The sequence below is a fragment of the Podarcis raffonei genome, chromosome 5, assembly GCF_027172205.1.
Source record: "Podarcis raffonei isolate rPodRaf1 chromosome 5, rPodRaf1.pri, whole genome shotgun sequence".
NCBI classification, from domain to species: domain Eukaryota; kingdom Metazoa; phylum Chordata; class Lepidosauria; order Squamata; family Lacertidae; genus Podarcis; species Podarcis raffonei.
This window is the reverse complement of record NC_070606.1, coordinates 59,534,975-59,548,729: the sequence shown is the minus strand read 5'-3', so window position 1 is coordinate 59,548,729 and position 13,755 is coordinate 59,534,975. Positions and strand designations below refer to the sequence as shown.

Sequence of the window (13,755 nt, the reverse complement as noted above, 5' to 3'; positions counted from 1 at the left end):
CTAAGAACGAGCTTATGTAAACCATACCCATATACTCCCAGGAACAGCCTAAATATCCTAGCGTCTCAAGTGTAATACACAGAATCTACACCTAATATGCCATTCTACAAGGCATGGATGACCAACTGGCTAGACTGCTGATGCAGGCAAACTGCCAATGGCATGTAAGAACTCTGCTAAACTATCTGCATTGGCTGTCCATTTGCTACTGGGACCAGGTTCCAGGCTCTTGTGGTAATATATAAAGCCCTGAACAACTCGAGTCCAGGATACCTTAAGGACCACCTGAGCCCTTATATCCAAACTCAATCATTAAGATAATCCAGAGGAGCAATTAGTTGTTCCCTGAATTACAGAGGTCCAACTGGCTTCAACCAGAGGTTGGGCATTTAGTGTTTCCAGGCCCATGCTGTAGAATATTCTTCCACCACAGATTCATGAGGTATCCTCGCTACTGACTTTCGGGTGTCTCATGAATAACTTTTTATGCTGACAGGTTTATGAAGTTATTTAAACTTTCCTGATTAGCCAGTCATTTTAACAATTACTATTGGGGTTTTTTAGTTTTCATTGCATGTTATGTTTTATTGTATATACTGTTGTACATCACCTTGATATTTTATGAGTTGGCAGTATATAACGCTCCCTACCAAGCGCGCCTGTGAGGGTGGCAGAACTGAGAGAAGAGCCTCCTCTGAAGTTCTCATATGAACCCAGGAAGGTTCATATGAGGGAATACGGTCTTTCAGATAGCTTGGACCTAGGCCCTGTAGGGCTTTATAGGTTGTAACCAGCACTTTGAATTGTGCCTGGAAACAGACTGGTAGCCAGCGGAGCTGTTATAGTAAGGGAGACATATGCTTCCTATAACCAACCCTGGGCCCCAATCTGGCTGCAGCTCTTTGAGCCAGTTGAAGTTTGCAAAGTGTAGTGTGTGTTACAGGCATCCAAATGGGATGTAACTAAGGAGTATATCACTGTGGCCATTGATCAAGGGGTACAGTTGGCACACAATCTTTAACTGTGCAAATGCACTTCTTGCCCCTACAGAGACCTGGGCATCCAGGCCCAGGGCTAAGTTCAAGAGCACACCGAAACTGCAAACCTGTGTCTTCAAGGAAGTGTTACCCCCATTCAGCACAGCCTGAATCCCTGTTCCCTGTTCTGCCTTCCGAATGACCACTACTGTCTTGTCTGGATTCGGTTTCAATTTGTTCACTGTCACCCAGTCCATTACTGATGACAGGCACCATTTTAGAACCAAGACAGCTTTCTTGGATTTAGGTGGGAAGGAGAAATAGACCTGGGTGTCATCAGCATACTAGTGACACCGAGCCCCCAAACTCTAGAAACCTCTCCCAGCAGTTTCATGTAAATGTTAAATAACAGGATAGAACCCTGAGGAACCCCGCAGGTCAACAGCCAAGACATCAAACAGAAGTCCCCCAGCACCACCTTCTGTGTTTGCCCCTCTAGGAAGGGACCCGCTGTTAAAGAGTTCCTCCAAGTCCCATCCCAGCAAGGCAGATCTAATCAGTCTCCTCCACTCAAACTGAGGTGCCACCACACACTCTAGAACCTTGCCCCAAAATGGGATAAAGCAGATTGGAAAAGTTTTCTTTTTTAAAAAAAAAAGTCATATTATAATTAATGTTACATTTACACTGACAGTTTACCTTAAAATAAGTGTTCTGTGCTCATCTAAAATACAAAACTAATTATAGAGCTCCTACCAAATATATTTCTATTTTTAAAACTCTTTTATGTATATTCTGGAAAAAAACCACCTTTCTTATCAGGACATTCATCCCTCCAGATTTTCCTCAAATGTCTTATTATCTAACAGTGATATCCAATGCAGTGCTCACACAAGAGGGCTTCTGCTTTCTCTCTTCCCCCTGCAACCTCTTATAAACCTCCAATCTGTTTCAGAGGATTGAGACACTCTCCAGAGCAAATACTGGGGGCACACAGAGGCAGTAGGGGGAGAAAAGAAATCAGAAATCCTATTCTGCAAGCAGATGAATATATTGGATGTTGTCCTAAAGTTATGCTTGTTAGAGCTTTTGTCTCTAAGTGCCTTGTTGAATTGTCTCTCCATCACCTGAGAGAAAATACATTTAACAAAGCTCAAAAGAAAACTGCAATCATAACTTAGGATGGCAACTGCATAGTAACACTAGCCATGTAACATATCAACCCAGCTTAAATTTATTTTATCTAGCATTCATTTTTCACAGGACAAAAACAATCTGCAACTTTAGAACTGAGCTAACAGACAAAATGTTCAATACCTTCAGCATGACTGAGTAAAGATAAAGGTAAAGGGACCCCTGACCGTTAGGTTCAGTCGTAGATGACTCTGGGGTTACGGCGCTCATCTTGCTTTACTGGCCGAGGGAGCCGGCGTACAGCTTCCAGGTCATGTGGCCAGCATCACTAAGCTGCTTCTGGCAAACCAGAGCAGCGCACGGAAACGCCGTTTACCTTCCCACCAGAGCGGTACCTATTTATCTACTTGCACGAGCTTTCGAACTGCTACATTGGCAGGAGCAAGGATCGAGCAACGGGAGCTCACCCCATCGCGGGGATTCGAGCCGCTGCCCTTCTGATCGGCAAGCCCTAGGCTTTGCGGTTTACACCACAGCGCCACCCACAGGGACACAGCAAATTCATATCCATCTTCCTGAAAACAGATTAATATTCACTGCATAAGGACATAAATCAGGGGTCTCCAAACTTTATGAGCCCCAGGACCATTTCACAGAAGAACAGGCAATGCCCAGGACCCTCCAAAAACAGGCCAAACACACCTACATGTTCACAGAGACACACACACCAAAACAAACAAAATGCAGGCCAAAGAAAAAGCAGGCAACTTTCCCCCAAACAAAACAATTATCAGTTTTTAAAAAATTAAATATTTGGCAGGGCAGCGGGTCTTGGCAGGCACCAAGGAGGTGTCTGAGGGCACCACAGTCCCCACACTTTGGACCCTAGGCTTAAGGATATGTACCCTACATGCATCAGCTCAAGCGCCTGCCTAATGCTGTAATAGCCATATATGGATTCAGAATGGAAACAAGAATGAATTAGGTAGAGAACTTGCAGTGAGGTGAGAAGTGCCATAAGCATAGTGCTGTTCCTACACTTAAAATTAGGGTCACTAACATCTGCTTTCCAAGCAGTCCACATTCTGATCTGCCTAGATTACAAAATACTTTCTTCTCCCCACTTTAATAATGATACAAAAAAGGACAGTGGTGGTGTGTACAGTGTGCAGATACTTCCAAAAACAGCAAGGCACTTGTCACTCCTCTAGACATTGGACTCCGCAAGTAACTGCAGTATCTCCTGAGTTTACTGACAAAGGTGCATAGCTTATTTAAAGATTAGTAGAAAAGCTTGTGAATGTAGTACACAGTCCACTATGCCAAGAAAAGAAGGTGCAAAGCTAATAATATCTATTGGTAATTGTGGATTAATGTGTGCAGAGAATGAAACAGCTGCCATCAGACTGAACTCTACCCACATGCTAGATACTTATACAAGAACCACAACCAAGCAATGAAGTTAGATTCTGGCAGATATAACTTTCTGTTGTTCTTATGGCACAACTTCATTGCGGTGAAGCAACAGATCTCCACAGAGTGCACATAGGAAAAATGACTCTATATTGCAATCACAGACAAAGTGACATACTAGGTAGCTCCTATAGACTGAACCTCACAGTTGGCAACCACTGAAGGAATTGAGTACCATTTGCCTTCACATACAACATAGAATTTAAGCACCCCTTGACAATACAGATTCCTCTAAATAGGAAATGAGTAAAAGAAAAAGACCTCCACTGCCCAATTTTCTTTTTCTTTTTCCTTTGTTCGATGTCCTTTTACTTTAAGGAAGCAAATGTAGGTTCCTCTACCCATTACTATTTTGCCAAACTAAAGCCAGATAAAAACCCAAATCCTTTTTTTAAAAAGACTGAGCATATTTGCATTGTTACCTTCACTTTCTCTCGTCTCAAACAGCAGAAAAGACAATTTTCATCAAAAGACCAATCAGAGACACCTTCAGGCTCAAAGTCTGTGAAGAAGAAGAAGCCGTTACTTCATATCTATAAAGACCACAACTTGCTTATGGCTAAAGCTCATTCCCAATTCACTACATGATTTAGAAGACACTTGGTGAAATTCAGAAAACACAAATTTGAATTTTGTCATGCTTTTAATTCCACAATGTTACAAAAGTATAATATTTGCCTACACACAAAGCTGATTTTCCTAAGCAACACCAAAACCACTGCCAGTTATACAGAGATGAAGGCATGCTCATTAGTAATTTTAGCCAATATGAAACTAACTGTGAGCATTGCCTGGGGGGAGGGAAAAAGCACAAATCACCAAGGTAACATACATTTTCTAGAGGCAGAGCAGAGGTTGATTTTGTCATTAGAAATGCAGATCAAGGCAAAAAAAGGGGGGGAGATGTAATACCTTTAAACAAACTCAGATCTTTTAATAATTCAGGTCCAAACAGCCCTTCTAGAATACTTTCAAATCCTAAAAGCAAAGAAAGAATAGTTAGCTTTCTCTATAATATATGTTACTGTCAGAATATTGAAAATGGTTCTTTATTCATCTCTTCCTTGGATGCTTTTATGCAATGAACTCAAGGCCTCCTGGTCAATCATGACAAATAAATTGGGGGAGGAGAAATGAGCCTTTATGTATATTATCTTTAAGAGTTACACTAAATAACTATATTAATAATTAAGAAATATATGGTAGAAAAAATGGAAATGTTTGTGTATAAATGCAATTAATTTTTCCACAAAAATCTACCACTCTTTTTATGATATAAAAAATATGTATTTTTGCCTCATCTTATAGATCACATTTTAAAGCAAAGATTTTGAACTTCAAGCCTTAGTATTTCTTAGAAAAAGGAAAGCCACTAAGGTGCAAAGGAAACAGCAAAATACAGTGTGCATGCATTGTGTATGAGCTTGTTTATTACAGAGAAGATTTTCTATGCCTTTTTAAAGAGTGCAGTGTGTTTGTGTTCTAAAAGATTCTACCACCACCACCCAATTATTGCCACTATTTGTAAATGTAAATTCAGTGTTAATCTAAATCATGGCTTGCAGCTAAAGAGATAGCCAAACTAGCTACCCATTACCCATACCATAAGGAAAGGGGCACATTCTAGAAAATATACCAGGGACATTTTAGGAGACATTTGTTAATTCTGCCAGAGTTTACTCTGAAAAATAAGACACATTTTTGGGATTTTATAGTATAATCTCCACATATACTTAACAGTATTGTACTTGTATAATTTCTACTTTTACTACAATATTTGAAGTCAAGAAAGAAAATGAATTTTTTTCAAGAAAGCCTTGAAAAAAAGCAATGCAACAGCTATTTTTGGAGCCACAATAGAGTGCAATATAGGGCAATTTTGCTTTAGAGATGCATGACTCTCTCTCTCTCCAACAAGCTTCACAACCCAGTGGTTGTACTTTCATTTATAAAGTATACACAAGAACCATATTGCAAATTTGGATGTGTTACAGACATTAGCTATCAGATGTAAAACTTAAAACACACTTCTATCATTTAACGTTAGTAAGAGGTTGAAATTGCTACTGTGGATTGAAACTGCTAACAGAAGCATCTCTTGATCAATGTTGATCAGCTACAAACACAGAAGAGACAAAAATACAGAGAAAAGAAGGGGGAAGTGTAATAAATATACATGTGTGTAATGCAATGAGCACACAATAAGCCAATGGATGCAGCTGGACATCATTATCTTACAGTTACTCTGCTAACTTTTAAAAGTTACAAAGCAAAACTGACAGAAATATAAGTCACAGTCAAGTCTGGGGAAACATCATTACTAAGAAAAAGTTAAAATTCTAAAAGATTATCTGTATATTATGCACATGTTTGCAACAGAGAACCGTTTGCTTTATTATTATAAAAAATAAAAGCTAGAGAAGAATCTGTGAAATGCAGAAATGGCATGCAGAGAAACGTCCCTTCCTGCAAATGGCAATTATTTATTTTTAAAGAAAAAAGTGTTGGGGCACTCTTGCACATATGCATGTAACATGTAGATGTTATATAAATATTTGTATTTGCTTTACAACAACAATAACTCAATAATGTATTTTGCTGGTATATTTTGTTTAACTCTTTCCACAAGAGAATGGCTGTGTCTGCATATAACACTAAACCATGGTTTGTTTCAACCATGCTTTGTTCAACAAACTATCTATTTTTCTATCTTTCTATCTATTTGCATTTATATATGAACTGTTTCACACATAAGCAAACAAGTCATGGCCTGTTTCTCCACCTGCTCTTGCCGCATGCCTTTTTAACTTGGTGAGTGAGGTGGGGTGGCAAAACAAAGCATTGTTAAGTGAGGCTATAGAGTATGGACGTAATATCAAAGCATAGCCAGGAAAGAAACCATGTTTAGTCTCTTGGGTTGGGTCTGCAAGTTCAGCAAAACATAAAGGTAAAGGACCCCTGACAGTTAAGTCCAGTCGTGAATGACTCTGGGGTTGCGCTGCTCATCTCGCTTTACTGGCCAAGGGAGCCGATGCTTGTCCGCAGACAGTTTTTCCAGGTCATGTGGCCAGCATGACTAAGCCACTTCTGGCAAAACCAGAGCAATGCATGGAAATGCCATTTACCTTCCCGTCAAAACGGTACCTATTTATCTACTTGCACTTTGACGTGCTTTTGAACTGCTAGGTTGGCAGGAGCTGGGACCAAACAATGAGCGTTCACCCCATCGCGGGGATTTGAACTGCCAACCTTCCAATCAGCAAACCCTAGGCTCAGTGGTTTAGACCACAGCGCCATCCGTGTCAATAAACCATACCTAGGCTAAACAAAGCATGACTTTACATTATATGCAAAGCAGGCCAAATATTATTAACTTCTACTTATACACGCATGTAATTTTGTTCCTGTTCATTATTCCATGGTGACGTCCTATGTTACTCTAAATTATAAAATACTTCCACTATTCAATAAAATCATTTTTGTATATTTTCCTGCCTCAATGAATGGTTTTGTTAGCTTTGCCAATAGCCTGCTTTCCAAAGCTTGCAATACCATTGTTCTAGCAAGATTTACTTATGTCTTCCAGTTTCTCACAATGATATAGAACTTGCTGGTGAGATAAACAGTAACATTTCTTTGTATGGCATAGTTTTGTTCTGCCTTTCAAATCACATGGTAGTTTGGGCATACATCTATGCATTGCCCTAATATTTTTACACACAGAAAAACATGCCAGAAATTGTTTTTAAAATTGCCAGAAATTGTTTTTTTCCATCATATGTGTTAGAACATTGCCACTTCTAGGCATCCTCTGTAACACTGAGGGCTTGGCAAACTGTATATGTGGCGTATTTCTAATGGTGTTAAATATCATCTGTGATTTTGACTGCATTGTAATCTTAGTTGAAACAGATTTAAAGGGTCTTTTAGTCCATAGATTCCCATTGTTCTCCTTGTAGTTGATCCCCCATGTCTTTTCTCCCTATAGCCACTATACCTTCTGTTGTGTCGTAGATTATTTTACTATTCTTCTATATATGAAACCATCCCTATATGCTTAGTAGTTGTTCATATTCTATTACAAGTCTGATTGCATCTGCTCTTACTTTAATGTCAGAGGTAAAACTAATTTGTAGTCAGCTACTTTATATTTTACAATTGTTATTTAAATGGCTATCCTGGTTTTTTGTTTGTTCAGGTATATTAGTCTCCTAACCTGTATAGGTCCTTAACCTCTCTATCTTCATATTGCTGATTCTTTTCCTGATAGAATAGCAGGCAATATAAAAATGGGATAAGCTGAAATATACCCAGGGATATTTTTTAAAACCATTCCCTTCCCCATAATTGTAATGTTAACAGGATAAATGGATAATGTATTCTGCTGATGTTATTTTATCCGTTATCTGAGATATCTATTGTTTTCCTACATCTCTTTCTGTACCATTGATATCAGAAGCTTTAGTTGGTATGCTGCATCAGACCATCCAAAATTAGATATTCCTATATCACTTTATGTTTGTTTTTCTTCTAAATCCATGCACTCCCCTCCCCTCAAAAATGTATACATGAAATCAGCAGCTTTTGCTAGGTTTTTAATTTCTCAAGAATATAAACTGGAAAAACTGGGTGGGGTAGACAAAAAGCTTGGATACAAAAGCATGTAATGTGTACTTAGTATCTAAATGTTACTACTTAAGATTACAGTCAGTTTAGTTCTGTGCAAGGCTGAATGCTTTAAAAAAAAAACACCCAAACCTCTTACAATATCTGTAATAGTAATTACCAATGATTCATGTCCCATGGAGTTTGCTATGAATGCAATAGAAAATTCACAATGTCTGCCAAGTGGGTTACACAGCCTGGACAGTATAGAATCCTACCTTGTTCACTGTTCTCACCAATGGTAATGCCACTTGATTTTTATTAATATTAAATATTAGATTTAACAGTTGCATAGCAACAGCAAAGAGCTTATATGTAATACTTGTCACCAAAAATGCCAAATAAGGCAAGAATGAATATATTCAAAAATTATTTTAAAGGACTTGGCATAATGCAGCAGCAAACAACATGCAGCAAGAAGCAACACAGAAATGAAGGGCTATGACCTGCCTGTTACTTTCAATCACTTAAGAGTCCAGAAAAAGCATGTGCATGTATCTGCAACAAATACCCTGAAAAGATCTTGAAAAATGAAATCCTGCCTAGTTTTTACTAGGATTTGTCTCAATCACTCTTAGGAGATAGGAGAGAACATTCCTTTCTCCAATGATATTTTCCTTCCTACCCTATTTGACAGATTATGTTTTCTCTATATTTCAAAGGAAAAGAATTAACATGGCTGTCTGTTAAATTCCTGTATTCATACCTTCATCATTCACATGCATGTTTGATCATTTACAGCTGCTGAAGAGAAGCAGTTGTACAACAGTGACAAGCATAAGAGCACAGGAATTGTAAGAGACTCAGGATGTTTCAATTTTGATATTTTTCACAACATCTCACAACTGATTTTACGTAAGAAGACTTGGCAATAAGAGAAGGCCATTTACAATGAAAAACAGGCTTGCTGGTGTTTTCATTCTACAAAAATGAGTACGGGTACCTGGATTTTCTAAAAGTTTCCTCTACAAGAAATTAGCTATTATTTACTATAGAAGGACGACTGATTGATTATTGTAAGAGTTGCTTGAAAGGAAACTGTATCTTGATGCATGCATATACACACATTTTCTTGCACTTTGGATATAATAATAATAATAATAATAATAATAATAATAATAATAATAATAATTTATTGTTTGTACCCAGCCACTCTGGGCGGCTTCCAAGAAAGACTAAAAATACATTAAAATGTCTCAAATTAAAAACTTCCCTAAACAGGGCCGCCTTCAGATGTCTTCTAAATGTCAGGTAGTTGTTTATCTCTTTGACATCTGATGGGAAGGTGTTCCACAGGGTGGGCGCCACTACTGAGAAGGCTCTCTGCCTGGTTCCCTGTAGCTTTGCTTCTCGCAGTGAGGGAACCGTCAGAAGGCCCTTGGCGCTGGACCTCAGTGTCCGGGCAGAACAATGGGGGTAGAGAAGCTCCTTCAGGTATACTGGGCCAAGGCCGTTTAGGGCTTTAAAGGTCAGCACCAACACTTTGAATTGTGCTTAGAAACGTAATGGGAGCCAATGTAGGTCTTTCAGGACCGGTGTTATATGGTCTTGGAAGCCACTCCCAGTCACCAATCTAGCTGCCACATTCTGGATTAGTTGTAGTTTCCGAGTCACCTTCAAAGGTAGCCCATTAAGCAGCTCTTTTTTCAAACTAAATTGATCTTGGTTTTTGAAAAACAACTTAAAACAATTTGCATAGTTAAATTTGGTAGTAAATAATTTTCACTGTGGGGTGTGGGGGTGCGCGCGCATATATGCACCTAGAATATGAAAACTGGCTTTTCCCCGATTATCTAACCTTGTATTTTAGGCTAATGGTTTAATGACCTGTTCCCCTTCTTTGATAATTAAATCTTTTGGAAAATTTTGATGTACACATGCACACACACATTGAATCATATAGGTTAAAACAAGCACAGTTCCTTTAGCTTTTCCTTGTGTAATGTGTTGCATTATCATCTTCAAAGCTCAACACAGTTAGCACAGAATCTAGGCTGGCACTGATCTTTTGAGTCCCATTCATCACACTGAAAACTCATAAACCCTAAAATATCTCTTAATTGCTTTACTTAGCCAGTTATCTCTTATTGCATACCCTGGCTTTACGTAGCCATTTGTCTAGTCACCTGTAATGAGCAAACACTATAAAAAGAGGGAGATTGGGTACCTACACAAGTTCACAATGGAAATAGGATTACTTTGTGGCACAGAATAAAATGCTCTATTACAGCCCTTTAGAGACTAGACAGAAAGCCCTCCTAGAACCCCTTCTACTGCTCCTGGAGTGTTCCCTAGCCACTGAAGAGCAGAAACCAAGCAGCTTAGTCCTTTCCTTCCAAACTTCATACAAGAAGTCTCAAATGTCTGTCAAGAAACACTGTTTTTGCCTGAATTTCACATGAAAGACTGCATGTGAGCCAGCCAGCCTTTCCAGAAAAGTGAGGATTGGAATGCTAGCCAAGCCAGGGAATATGAGCCTAGGTTTGCTTCTCAGAACGTGTTGTGTCATAATGTGTTCTCAGTGATGTGGAGTAGATGGCAAAGGCAGCTGCAAGAAATTAATGGACTTATCACTGGTTCTTTCAAACTGTACAGAATACAGAACACCTTTAGGTATATGACTCAAACTAGTAATCTGCTATAATATTACTTTTACAAAGCTGCAGTAAGAGCTTTATGCTACTATTCTTGCTTCTCACTTGCCTCAGATTACTCTGTCTTCTGTATCAAGTGGAATAAACTCACAAATTTTTGATACACTTACACACTCACATTCAAAGAACTAACATGCAAACGGGTAGAAAAGCTTCTTTCCTTTCATATATTTTCTGAACCCATGAAAATAAGAACACTGCTGGACCACATCAATTGTATTTCTAGGCTACCACAGTGTTTCCCAAGGTGGCCAACCAGGTGCCTGTGGAAAGGCCAAAACCAGGACATGAGAGCAAGTCCCATTGTCATTGTTATTTCTCAGCAACTGGGATTCAAAGGCATGCCACCTTTGATCCTGGAAGTAATGTTTAGCCACCAGGACTAGTAGCAATTTGTACTAGTATGATGAGAGAGAAAATTTCCACACCATGCATTACATTATGCACTTCTATCATCCCCCACTAACTCACCTTTTTTCTAAACTAAACAGAACCTAACGTTCAAACTTGTCCTCATAGAGTTGTTCCAGCTCTATGGCTGCACCAGAGATTTGTACAGACACGTCGAGATCACAAGGGGTTTTAATTTTTGTCTCTTTCCTGCTGATCTCCAACACGGAATTTGCCTTTTTCACAGCTGCCGTACACTGGATGGTCCCAAAGCTCTCCATCACAACCCCAAGACCCTGTTTCTCATCATTTACTAGCAGCTCGGTCTCCATCACTGCATATATATGAAGTTAGGAAAAGCTGTGGTACTGAGTGGGTAGAGCGTATGTGAAGCATTCTCCACACAGGCCATGTGGTTCTTCCCCAGCACTTCAGGCAATTTAATACAATCCACCCAGTAACAACTCCACAGGCAGTCCAACGCACTCACCAAACCAAAGGCCAAGACTTCACTCATTAATAGATGGCGTCAGTGCGTCAGGGTGCATTGAGAGATACTATAGGCTTGCTAGGGGGATGAGGAGTCAGTCAATGTGGCAAGCTTTCCCTTCAGCAGATGGATTTATCTCCGGCTGACCAAGCATACTCTTGTTAACTTTTAATCTAAAGGGAAATTGCAAAACATGTTCCAATGACTACTGCCCAACAAAGCATCTAGACAGGATATGTAGTCAAACTCTAGTTATTCTCAATAAGAAACTATTACAAAGTTTGCGTTGTATGCTTCAAAAAGAGATTTACAGTATGTATAAAGTGGGATACCAGTCACAACTTCATACAAATAAAGATGCTACACCTGAGAAAGAGGTAAAACAACGAAGGTACAGAACACCTGCAGCTGGCACCAACTCCCACTCTCCTTTGCTGCTTAGGAGCAGCAAGTACACTACAAGACATGTATGAGCAGGTGGGGCCTCAGTTTTTACTTCAGTATTAGCAAATAGGATACAAGGGAATCAACATTCTAATCCAGCACACATAGGTACCATACTTTTCTGTGTATAAGACTAGGTTTTTTTACTTTAAAATAAGGTTGAAAATCTGGGGGCGTCTTATAGACAGATAGTGCATGTGTCCATTTTCTAAATATGGGGTCTCCAAAAGTAGGAGGCATCTTATACATGGGGGCATCTTATAAATGGGAAAATACGGTAATTATCAAAACTACTGATTACATGGGGCGAGACAGGGCCTTGCCAACATAGTGTAGTGGACACAGGTTGGCTTTGGACCAAAGACATGGGTCCCACTGTCATAAAGCTCACTCGCAACCTAACCTCATTTACAGTGTTGCTTGGGCTAATTCCCCCATGTATGTCATCCTGAGTTCCTTGGAACAAAAGCAGAATACAAGTGTGACTAAAGACAGTGCATTGCAAGGGTGCCCACAGCCCCCGATACTCACACAATCCTGACATGAGAGTGGGCCTATCTTTTAAATCTAATAGTTTTACAGTTGAAGTCTGACTTCACTGTTCTTGCAAATTTAGTATGTAGATATGTTGGCTCCTTTGGGTAAAGCAATTTTGTAACTTTTGGCTCTGTTCATCAAGAGATAAACTGCCTTTCTTACTTCCGTAGCGATTATTCAAAATGAAGAACTTCACACCAAAATGTTTATATGTAATGCATATATACATACATGTAGGAATGTGACCTTAGCAAGTGGTAAGATTTCATATAAATGATTGTGTGAAAACAGGATAGATGTTTATCAGGAATTGTGTAAATTAACTCCATGAGCGTCCTTGAATTCTTCCAAGAGATTCGCATCAGCATCACTTCCACCTTCACTAAGATCCTATTAATGACAAACATCTAATATAGACGCTGTATAGCCTCTAAGGATCATATCAACTTCTCACTTTAAGAACATCCTTCACATACATTGCACATAAATCCTATGTACACAGCTACATGCGCCAAATGCACACACTTCAGTATATGCAACATAAGTTAATAATCATATATGATGAACATGTACACAGAGTTTTTTTATTAAAAAAAGAAGCATTAATGTTGCAAAGATATGCTTGGAAATGTGTGGGTGTTGCTTGTTGAAATGTCGGAAGCTAGAGGAATTGCAGAATATGATTTCCAGTAGTTAAGAGCGCAGCACTTCAGCACACTGTAAAGCTTTGTGCCTTCTCCATGACAAACAAAAAACAATGTAAGTTATGCAGAAGAGTAAAAATTGCAGAATTATGCAAAGTACAGTAAGAGGAATCATGCATATCTGCTGAATATTCATAATTTATAGAAGTTGTAGAATTCAGCTTCCCTTATTACAAGAAAGAGAGAATGAGAAAAGCGAAACACAGCCTCTTACTGAAAACATATTCAGTCTCTTCTAAAAATATATTATATAGCAAAGCATTCAAAGAGTTTCATCTTTATATACA

General features: G+C 39.0%; 1 protein-coding gene across 7 annotated transcripts in view; it reads right to left on the bottom strand.

Moving 5' to 3' along the window:
- The window catches only part of LCOR (ligand dependent nuclear receptor corepressor), a 72,206-nt gene that overhangs the window by 44,634 nt on the left and 13,817 nt on the right, over positions 1-13,755 (bottom strand). For 4 of the 7 annotated variants that reach the window (XM_053389469.1, XM_053389464.1, XM_053389467.1 and 1 more), the window contains 2 exons: positions 4,497-4,562; positions 4,007-4,086 (listed from right to left, as the gene is read on the bottom strand). The exons of 2 other annotated variants lie outside the window; for them this stretch is intronic. In XM_053389469.1, coding sequence (XP_053245444.1) covers positions 4,007-4,086; positions 4,497-4,562 — 146 coding nt within the window. Of the gene's footprint in view, positions 1-4,006; positions 4,087-4,496; positions 4,563-13,386; positions 13,501-13,755 lie in introns of all 7 variants that reach the window. One more of the 7 variants, XM_053389470.1, reaches the window with a different exon arrangement.